Genomic DNA, 11,981 nt, shown 5'->3' on the forward strand with positions numbered 1-11,981 from the left:
TAGTAAATCAGTTTCATTTAAGTTCACATTTCAGCATATTTTCAACTCAATCAATATGTCAATGATTTTATTGTTCCTTTTTTGGTAACTTTGTGGAAATATATGTTTATATATATGTGTGTGTGTGTGTGTGTGTGTGTGTGTGTGTGTGTGTGTGTGTGTGTGTGTGTGTGTGTGTGTGTGTGTGTGTGTGTGTGTGTGTGTGTGTGTGTATGATGGTATTTTAAAATCTAAATTGAATGTGAATTAATTTCCGAATATTTTTATCTTAATCTAGAGCATATTAACAGCATTATAAAATGTTTTCTTATCTCCTGATTTACATTTTTTTTTTTATTTCATGAATTTGACACGTGCTCTAGAAAACTGTAAATTCAGCGGGTTTCCACGGTCTTAGCGAAGGGATAAAAATCCTTAATGCTACAACATTCTTTTAAAGATTCCCTTTTCTAAGTCGAAATGTGTCAAAGAAATCTCTATCAAAATCTCATAGTAAAATCACTAAAAGGAAAAAATCTGTCTGTTTTGCTCTTGCACCGCGATGTAGACTGACGTATCCTCTTACCTCTTCTTATCTGTATAAATGATACCTCTCGGGAAGAAATAAAAAAAAGTTTGAAATTTCAAACGTTTCTTTTTCTTGACCACGCATCTGCTAAAATATGTTTCCACACACACAAACGCATATATATATATATATATATATATATATATATATATATATATATATATATATATATATATATATATATATATATATATATATACACAAAAGTATTAGAATCAAGTTAATAGGAAAAACAAAAAATCAAATTAAAATTAAACCAAAAAAATTATAAAAAATATAAAAAAAGAATCCGGCCTGAAGACTTTTTCAAGGGTCACCCTCAGGCAGGGATTCAAAGAAAGGGATTTTTTTCTGTGAGGAAAAACAGACATTAGTCTAATAATGATTCCTCGTGACCCGAAAATCCCCTGAAATTACACTTAAGAGACATACCATTTTAACAGAAAGGATATACAAAACAACAAATTAGAAGAAAATGACCACTACAAAGTAAAAATACAATAACAAAAATAACAATAAAAACAAAAAATAGCACTAAAATTAAAAACGAAAAGGCCAGAACATACCATTAACAGTCAAGGAAATTTTAAGCTATCGATTGTGATTCCCGCTTTTTAAAAACTAACGGTAAATTATGTAAACAGATGTAGGCTCCCAGCGCCATCTATTGAGTGATCCAATCTGCAAAGAAAGTTCTATTTTTATTTAAGCCAAAGGATTAATCCCAAACCATACCTTGTTTAATTAAAAAATTTACATTACAGTAATTTCTAGGAAATTCATTTTTAATTAAATTTTTAAGGAGGTTGTTTGATGCTTCAATATAGGAATTTTTATTATTGCAAACCCTTTTGATCCTGTTAACTTGTGAGAAAATTAGATTTTTGAAAATTTTAGAGTTTAGATTGGAATGGTAGTTACATAGTTTTGTTATTTTAAAGTTGAAATCATCCCTTTTATCGTATATACCCACTATTGTTTTATCATTAGCAATTTCGATTTTTAAATCCAGAAAGGTAGCCTCAAGTAGATTTTTATTTGTATCTTTTAGAATTAAATCTTTTGGATAGCAATTAGTAATAATATTAGTATTGTCGAAGTTAATCAAAAGTAGGTCATCAATATATCTCCACCCGTTTATTAAATTATATCTAATTATTTTTTTCTCATAGTAATGTAGGAAAATATTAGCTAAAGCACTTGAGAAAGCTGTTCCCATTGGAATGCCCTTGACTTGTTTATAAAAATTAATACCATTAAAAACGTAATTTTCAGTAATATTAAAATTACATAACTCAAGCCAGTTATTTTTAGGAATGATATTTTCATTTAAATATTCGTCACATATAAAAGTGCAGACCTTTATTAATTTTTCATGAGGTAGATTAGTGTATAAATTTTCGAAATAAAAAGTATTAAGTTTATTAATGTTGTTATCTTTAAGAAAATCCAATACTTCTTTGTTACTAGAAATAATAAAGTTGTCTTCATTTTTTATTTTGTCCAGGATAATTTTTAAGTATTTAAAGAAATGTTTACCCGTATAGTAATTATAACTGCCAGTGCTACAGGTTACGAATCTGAATTTTAATGGATTTTTATGAAATTTGACTGTTGGGAATAAATAAGGATAGTAAAGAGAGCAAGTCTTAGTTTTGGTTTTTTTTGCGAAAGCTAGCATTCTTTTATCTAATTCCTTTTTCCCGGTGTTCTTTAACATATAAGTTGCATTAGAGTTATATTCATTAATTAAAAGTTCTTTATAATAATATTTACAAATTAAACAGAAATTATTTGCTGATTTATCTATTACTGTAATAACAAATTTTTCTTTTAAATTTTTTATTTCGTTTTTTAATGTTTTACTAAAATAAATCCCACGTTCTTTAGATCTGTCAAAATCAGTATTCATTTTTATTTTAATTTCCTTTAAAATTCTCACTTTCCATTCCCCGAAACCTTCCGCAGGCCAATGGTATTTTCTAGATAATTTAGCAATAAAAACATCCAAATCATTACCAATAGAAATCAGAATTTTGCTATGGTTTATTTTTTCTCTTAATCTAAATTTTGTTCCTCTTCCCATCAAATCTCTTAAAGAGTTGGATTCAATAATTTTTAAATTACCTGTAATAATATGACCTTTATCAATATCTATAAAATCTTTATATTTTTCTTTGTTACAGTAACAATCTGTTTTATTTATTTTATCTAAATTTTTGCTATAGTAATTATAATTACAAATTTTTTTTTTTCTTTAAAGTTGAAGTGTAACTAAACGCTATTGATACAGTTGTTTTATCTGCAAGAGGAAAAAATATATTATTATTATATATAATTTTGGGTAATTTTAGATATTCAAAGTAAATATCCAAGAATTTAATTACACAGTATTCTTTGTAAACATTATTTTTATTATTAAAAAGTAAATCGTTTTTTCCAATGTTAAGTTTACATTTAATAAGATCTAGAATAATACATTTAGTGTACGAATTTTTAAACTCTAATTCCCCGAATTTATTATTTAAAAACCATTTAATTTTATTATTTCTAAGACCAAAAATGTATTTCCTAATTTTGTGAATGTTTTCACTATTGTGTTCCAGATTACAGTAATTTTGAAATTCCTCAAATATAATTTGAAAATTGCCTCCTTTCCCTTTACCTCTTTTAAATCTTTTAGAAAAGTTATCTTTATTTAGAAAATTTTTAAATATGTTAAATTTGTTATAAATGCAATTATTGTTTATAATTCATAGAATTTGTGATTTCTGCAAACTTCTTTATTTATTCAATCTGCCCCTCTCAGCCCACCGGCCTTAGACAGCAACCATCACTAGGACTAAGGAGTGGCTGGCTCAAGGTCCTCTTTCTACCAGAACCTTGCGATTGCTAAATATATTGGAATCAAACGAGCGTCGGTTGGTGAGGGAAAATTTAAAATGGAGATATTTTTTTATATTCGCCATTTAATCACGGTTAATAAAAACCCTAGATTTATTCCAAAACAGGCCTAGAATAATTTCAAAATGGGAAACTAAAAAACAAAATCAAACCAAATTATGCATTTTCAAATGAGCTTTTTTAGCCAAATATTACAGTAAAAAAGTCATATAACTGCTGCTCTATAAATACTTCTTTACGGTAATTACTTCTTTCTTCTTTATAAAGGTAATTTTAAAGTTTCACCCAGCAAAATGAGGACATTTAGATCAATTTTCAGTATTAAAAACGTAACTCGCAAAATAGTGGTTGACTTTTGATTGCTTACTGTCCACAGCTTTCAATTATTTCATTTCCCTATGTTTTGAGCAAAAGCGGACCATAACGCAAAAGATGATTATTTTTCATCTGATGCTTGATTATCTTTTCACGGAGCTAGCAAGACAATGACGCTCTTTTTTACATCGTTCTCTCGAGAACTACTTACCAAGACCGCTTCCTTTTGCTTTGCATCTAATAGCTGGTGATTTTATACTTTCGAATTCAAACCCTCCATGATGTCCATTTAATCATCCTGTACGTACAGAAAGAAAGAACTCGAAGACATACAAGGGAACGTTTGGCAAGAAGAGTTATAATTATGAAAATTGAGAAAATACATCATCAACGCATTTGCATTAAAGTAAAAAACGAAATCGATGAGTGAATGGTGCTACTGCTGTGATCAAGATCGCCGCTTCTTTTTGACCTAGACATTATGAGTAAACATTATGACATCTGAGCCAATACCTTTGTTCTAAATTACCACACCATGAAAAAGGTGGAGATGTTTGACTTTCCATTGATTTAGTCTCTTATAAATAACAGAACTTCCATTTAATCTAGTTTCGAACCAGAGACTCTCTGGGTTCGAACTCGAAAGTAAATTGTGAAGCCAGCACTGCAAAAGGAAAGATTGAAAGATAATCCATATGAAACATCGTGACGTAAGAGCTTTCGAGTATTCATCGGGAATAATGCGTTATATTTATTTCGTTCTTTTGGTTCTTTCTTTCAACTTCCTTCATTCGAGCTGCAACCGTAATAAAAATATACGAACGTTCTGATCTTTCCTTTCGAAATTTTGATCGTTACGTTCAGTTTGGTTCATCATGAACTCAGAAGCTATAATTCGGAAGAAATGGGTCGTCGTTGGCGATGGATGTTGCGGCAAAACATGCCTACTTAGAGTCTTTTGCAAAGATCAGTTCCCAGATGTGTACATTCCAACAGTTTTCGAAAACTACGTGGCCGGCATTGAAGTAGATGAAAAGATTGTAGAACTGGCTCTCTGGGATACGGCCGGTCAAGAAGGATACGACAGACTTCGACCTCTTTCGTATCGAGATACCAACGTGATCCTGATATGTTTCAGCATTGACTGCCCGGATAGTCTGGAGAATATCTCTGAAAAGTGGAATCCAGAGGTAAAGCATTTTTGTCCCGATGTTCCAGTCATTGTGGTGGGTAACAAGAAAGACGTCAGGAATCGCAACGAGTTGTCAAGCTTCTTAGGCAAGCAAGTGACCTTTGGGGAAGGATATGGAATGGCTCAGAAGATTGGGGCCTACGGTTATGCCGAATGTTCAGCAAAAACCAAAGAAGGCGTCAGGGATTTGTTTGAGATGGCTGCTCGGGCTGCGATGTACGGAAGACGGAGAAGGCATTTTTGTTGCTTGTTTTGACAAGAATCGCCTTTTTATGTCCTAAAGTGGCTACTTAGCGAAGAGACCGATCATTCATCGAATTTCAGAATTTGGTTGCTAATTTTGCTTCGATTGAAGTTTACTTTTAAAAATCAAATATCCATTTCTGTTAAACAGATAACATCTGTTTTATCTTCAAACTAGTATTTATATTTCATTTATCATGCGAAGAAGGTGTTAAGGACTGAGTAATCAAAGAAAATTTATGATATGTATCGCTATGAAATCTGAAGTTTCATTTTTAATGAGTATTTTAGAGATTAAAGTTGCATGCTAAGATGCACTATTTTAGGGAGAAATGTAAATAAATATATAAATAAAATTTGCAACTGTCTATCACTAGATGTAAAAGTTTTTCATGATTTTGGATATAATCCGTGGTTTTATTTACATAGCTTAAATTTTATTTCTCTGTACTGTTTTAAATCTCTTATAGATATTGGCTATTCCTAGATTGTGTGTCTAAAAGATCCAATATTTTGTAAATGAGTGCAGAAATATATTGTATAAAACTTGTGAGATATAGAAACTTCTTTTCAGTATTTCATAAAGGAAAAGTATTTAAAAAAAATATTCAGAATATTTAAGTTAATATTCAGCGAAACTAAAATTGAGAAGAGAATATTTTGATGCCAACAAAGATGTTTTATTCAAGAATTTAAATCGTGTTCAGAAACAAATGTCGTATCATGGTGCGCAGCATGACTATAAAATGTAAATAAAGCATACTACTCTGCCAAGCATAGTGCGAAAATTTAGAGGGGATTAGAGTACCAGCTAAGGTGCTCTGCTCATCATTTCAGCATAGCTCACAACAGCGAAGTCTGTCATAAAATAGTTATCTTATTATTTCAAATATATCTTAAGGACGTAAATGAAACTAAAACTCAGCTAACAATTAAAGGTTTTAAATGAAAAAAAAAGCATGTTTGTTTCATATTGATAATATAAAAGCGCCAGCATCCGTAGTTGACCATTATTGTTTCTCGTACGGGATTTTCTCAAAAACTAGATGTATTGAAAAATGATGCTCAAGATATCTTTTATTTTCTGAGAATGGTGAATCGCGCCATTTAGAATTTGTGTGTTTATTAGGGGACACTCAAAAAATTTCATTCCCAGATACTTATATCATACATATTAAATAAATATTTAACGATATATATTATAGGTAACGGATTTAAATATCCTAATAATGATACATTCAAAAAATAGTTTTTGGAATATTTGAAAGGGACATTGAAAAAGAAACATGTCTCGGTGGTCTCCCCAAAACTTTGTCGCCGACTGTCTAATAAAAGTATTATCCCCTCATCCTCGGCACTTGCGTAAGGCAGAGAACGCTATGCATGGCATTGGTATGCAATAGTTAGGAAATATTAACCTTTGGCGTGAATTTAGCATTTTTACTGAATCTGTCGTACCATGCTTGAGTAGCTTTTTTTCGATGAATCCTTTTAAGGCGGCTAATAGTATTCGAATCGAATGAATGTTTTAAAAGCATTCCCCTTCAACCAACTGAAACCAAAATGTGACACACAATTATAATTATAGTCGTAAAATCACACACGAAACGAGATATCGTGTTTGAGTTATTGCATTTACACGTTTTTGTCAATCCTTAATTGGATTTAGCACAAAGTGAGATAGGCATCTACGATATAGATATTAGATCCGTGCACTGAATTTTATCGATCTAGCTCTCTTCGTTTTGTAATTGGGTTAATTTTATTCAAATAGCCGAGCAGGCAGAATTCAGGTTACTCGGAATGGATTTTGCTCACACTTTGATAGAAATCTATAAATAGAAAATATAACAAACCCCAATACCGTATACCAGATCTTATCCATGTAGCTTAACAGACAGATGAACAAATATACAGATAACAGACATCTGATATTATTCAAAAATATGCTTTCCGGCCTCAGAGAGATCTAAAGCGTGGAAATTCGTCGAAATCTCGAATTCGATTACAATACTTTCTCCGTACCTCGAATGGGAAAAAATAAAAATCTTAACATAAGTGTTGTAGGAATTACTACATCGACGTCTACAGAAAATGGAACGGAGTCGCGCCTTCATACAGGACAAATAAATTCAAAACAGCGGGTCTTTTTAAAAAACTATAATTAGCATCAATCTTTCCTTCTGTCCTTGTAAACATTTATGCCAGAAAGTATGATTAAAAAAAAAGTCCGAGACCCTATATCAAATCTAAATTATATACGAAACATCTTTGAATTGATATTGATCTTTCTTTGATTTAACATGATATGCAATAACTACTTTAGTTAGTGAATTTATTTAATTTTTTCGATATTCTAAAAACATTAATTGAACTTACAAAAACTCAATTCTTGGCAATAAAAAAGGAACATGGCACAAAAAAAATGCATCATTATGTGAACTGAATTTTGATGCTAAACAAAATGGAAACTTTTTGAATCTAATAATGCTTATGATTTGAGCGTTATACATTTACTATCTTTAAATTTAAAAAATTAAGTAGAATAAGTTTCTAAAAATATTATAAATATTGAAGATTTATGATTTTGGTTAAGCATGAATTAAATTTGAGTTACAATAATTGCACCTTTCGTAGCTACTTACGAACAATATTTTAAGCCACACACACAAAAAATTAATTGCTGCAGATGCTTTTAATCTGAAAGTAAACAAATGTGCCATATCATAAAATGCACAGTTACATACATCTAGAAAATAAAGTCATACCAACCATTTAAATCTTCCGCTTAAATAAAAAATATCATAATCAAATATAATTCTAAAATATACATTGAGTGGCCAAATGATTGTGACCACCTCTTCCATGCAATGTTGGATCTCCTTTTGCCCTTTATATTGCATGGATTCTTCTTGGAATGGTTTCCATGAGATGTTGGTAGATGGTATGAGGAGTTGGAGACCATATCCGATGAACTGCATTCTCCATTTCCTTCAGAAGTAATGATACTTGATTCTGCTGCCAGATGCCTCGTTTGATCTCACCCCACATATTTTCCATTGGATTAAGATCTAGCGATTGTGCAGGCCAATTAGGCCTGGTAAAATCTCTGTCATGCACTTCGAACCATCTGTGGACAATTCTAGCTTTAAGACTGGAAGTCCTGCTGGAAGTATCCATCCTCGGTAGGATACACCATATTATAACAGAATGTACATGATTTGTGATAAAATTTATAGACCCTTGGGCAATCAGACATTGTTCCACAATAATTAAAAGACCCATGCAGTGCCAATAAAATATCCTCAAGCCATAATATTCCCTCCACTAGCTTGAAATGCTGTGTCAATGCAATTAGGACAATGCTTTAATGTTTTTTTTCCTTCATACTCGTACGCTGTCATCTGTATAGTGTAATTGGAAACGCGATTCATCGGACCATATGACCTTTTTCCAGTCATTTATTGCCCCATTCTTGAATTCCTTTGCAAACTGGAGATGTCTGCTCTAATTCAAAACAATTAATAAAGGTTTTCGAGCAGGTCGGCAGCTTCAATCGTATATATGGTGTAATGTGAAGAGAACAATTCGTTTAGAGATGTTTTACAGTTGCTCCTTGATTAAGATTCCCCGCAACTTCGCGGGGTCTGTTAGTCTAGGATAATTTGGCAAGTCAACTTTCCGATCGAAATATTCCGTTGCCTGTGACAACCACAAACCTGACGTTGAGACCCTGTTTTCTGCTTAATAGTCTACACTCAGTAAACATTTACAGCTGCTTTTCATAGTACAGCCGTTTGGAAGATATTAGTTTCGGCACTTCGAGGGCCAGCGATCATCTCAAACTCAGTTTAATTACATTTTTTGCTCATTTCTTCGCAATTAGCACAATGCAATTGGTGCTTCACTTGTTATGCATTCCATTTTTATAACCACCTTTCCGTCTAGCGGCAACAACATGAAATAATGACCGATCTACGTGTAAGTGCCATGTGGTCATAATAATTTGACCATTATATACTGATATAACGTGCATAGAGAAAAAAAACTACCATTCATAAATTGCAAAATATCTGTAAAAAAGATAAAGGCATCAAATTTCTACGAAATTTTTATACGCTTTCTATAAAATAAGTCAGTTCAATGCTTCTCTTGCATTCATCTATCCAAAAACGATGTTCAAATTTTTTTTTTTTCAAAAAAATTGAAGAGATATTTTTATTTCTAAATTAAACTTCTATTCACAAATATAGATGGAAATATTTATTTTATAAATGCATATTCACTGAACTCAGAAGAACTTCAAATGCAAAATATTTGTCAAATAGTATATCTAGTATTTAACCATCATGGCTGAAAGAAACTTGATAATCAAGCACTGCAACTTCGACTTCAGAGAAGGGATGAACAATTGACAAACGTAGTGTAGTTTCGAAAAAGAAAATAATAATAATAATAATAATTTTCTCCCAATTACGCGCAAAATATTGAAAAATACTTATTTCTGTAATGAGGAAAATTTTGAAATACTGATGAATGATTGCAGTTTACTTACATGAATGCAAATACATGATTGCAGTTTACTAGAAGAATGCAACTTCGTGCAGCTATCAAAGATTTTCATTTTTGAAAAGTTTTGCAAACACTACAATTAATATATTAGTTATCTATTTATTTTTAAATTTAAGAAGAGTCAATAAATGGATTATTATTTTCTGATTCCACACTTTTATAAGTTATTCTGTAAGTGTATTATTCATGAAATGGGTATCGATAGACCCTTTTTTTCATGCCTCAGTGGGTGCTTGAATGAGTCTAAGTGAATTGTATTTAAATATGGAACAGGTTTTGAAAAGCAAACTGTTAAACTTTGCAACGAATGCAAGAGAAAAGTTTTACTAATTAGGACTTCGCCTTTATAGGGGCTATATAGAAAATTCTTTAACATTCTATTATCAAGAACAGAAACCAAACTGTATTGATACGATTCTCCACCTTATTTAATGGAACTTTGTAATTGAAAATACAGGTGCGATATAGGGAAATAAGCACTTGTCTTGCGTTTTGAGACACCCTGTATGCATGCGTAAGTGTGGGCATTATCGTAAGTGTGATCAATCGGTTATTATCAATAATTAGCCACCTTTGGTGACCAGTTGGTTTGAAAGGAATATCAATTGCATTTCTTTTAAGAATTTAGTGTTTTATGCATAGCTTAATGCTCAAGAGTGCGTATCAGATTGGAACAGATATCAAAATTGTGTTATTTTAATAGCCTGCTACGTTCCTTGTGTATACGAATCATCCTAATAGCGTCAGATTTTATGAGTTTATTCTATCTTTAAACCTTCATCGTCATTCCTCAATGATCGCTTTTGGCTACCAGCTGGTTGCGAGATATTAGCTATATTCAATTTCAGTTTAATCCTATAGATATTAATTCAAAGTCTTGATATTTTCTCTTACATATTTTCTGCTTATTATGTACTTCCTAGACCTACTAAACTTGGAAGGAGTAACTATTAATGTACATCTTAGAGCAATTTTTAAATTTTAATTTTAGTAAATTAAAAATGAAGCAAAAATTTCCCTTTTTTTTAGCAGGAATTTCTAAAAACAGTATATATATATATATATAATATATATATCGTGGAGATTCGGCAGTGTGTTGAAATAAAAGGCTTTTGATAAAATTTTTAAAATTTTGTTGACTGTTTAATATCAGAATTGAGAAACGGTTAAAATGTGCTTATTTTAAAGCACTGCTGCTCGGTCTGAAATATAATTGGATCTACAAAAGAAACACACAAGGAAATGCATTGTATAATGAATAGAAAATGTTAAAAATTTCTAAAGACATTTACAGTAAGTCATATCAAAATTTGCAGTTTAAAAATATTTTGCTGAAGAAGATATTAAGAATGCAGTGTATTAAATGGAATTTTCAAGCAACCATTTAATGGAACCACCATTTTAATGAAATTTTCAAGCATATATATATATATATATATATATATATATATATATATATATATATATATATATATATAGAGAGAGAGAGAGAGAGAGAGAGAGAGAGAGAGATTAGTGCTATACATCATACTGCAATAGCTGCTAAAAGAGAGTCCTCGTCAGTATACATGATGGAAGGCAAAGAAGTCATGACTGACCTCCTATAAATGTTTTCTCTGAACTCTGGAGTGATCCTATCTTTGAAATTTCTTATGACATTTTTTTTATGTATATATTTTAATTTTTACTCTTCTAAGCATATTAAAGGAAAGTTTACTTTCCTCATCATTAGACCTTATCCTTATCCTTATTCCGTTTCCATCCGTCATTCATATTTTTTTTTTTTAAAGGAAGGAAAATTAAATTCTTGGAATCAAAATTTGGTACATATATGTCTTGGAAGTTAAGAATGCGTACCTCATAGCTATTTATTTTTTTGAAATTTTAATTAGAAATCCAATTAATTAAAAATTAAGCTGAAGTTTGGCTTTTCCTATAATAATTTCCAAAATTATTATTGCACCAAAAATAAATTTTATATCGTTTCAAAATTCAAAAAATTATCTTTTTAATATATCAATTAAATAGTCTTGCAAACTTTTCCAAAATTTTGGCAATTTTTAAAAAATGTGTTTTGCCTAATTTCTAGTAATAGATTACATTGTTAACCAGAAATTCAGGTTCATATTTTCATTGTTTTATCGAATAGCGTGGTTTTCCTGCATTGTTGAAAACTAAAGAAAAAGA

The 11,981-nt window shown here is 30.7% G+C and overlaps 1 protein-coding gene across 1 annotated transcript; it reads left to right on the forward strand.

Annotated features, from left to right (window-relative positions):
* The first annotated feature begins 4,602 nt into the window (after positions 1-4,602).
* Positions 4,603-5,527, forward strand: LOC129963215 (rho-related GTP-binding protein RhoA-B-like). The gene has a single exon (XM_056077402.1). It carries the CDS (start codon positions 4,663-4,665, stop codon positions 5,233-5,235), a length of 573 nt encoding a protein of 190 aa, XP_055933377.1. The 5' UTR covers positions 4,603-4,662; the 3' UTR covers positions 5,236-5,527.
* Positions 5,528-11,981: the final 6,454 nt, after the last annotated feature.

The sequence above is a fragment of the Argiope bruennichi genome, chromosome 3 (assembly GCF_947563725.1).
Source record: "Argiope bruennichi chromosome 3, qqArgBrue1.1, whole genome shotgun sequence".
In the NCBI taxonomy this organism is placed as follows: Eukaryota; Metazoa; Arthropoda; class Arachnida; order Araneae; family Araneidae; genus Argiope; species Argiope bruennichi.

Coding starts and splice junctions, on each gene's coding strand:
- LOC129963215 (XM_056077402.1), top strand. CDS start 4,663: ATGAACTCAGAAGCTATAATTCGGAAGAAATGGGTCGTCGTTGGCGAT.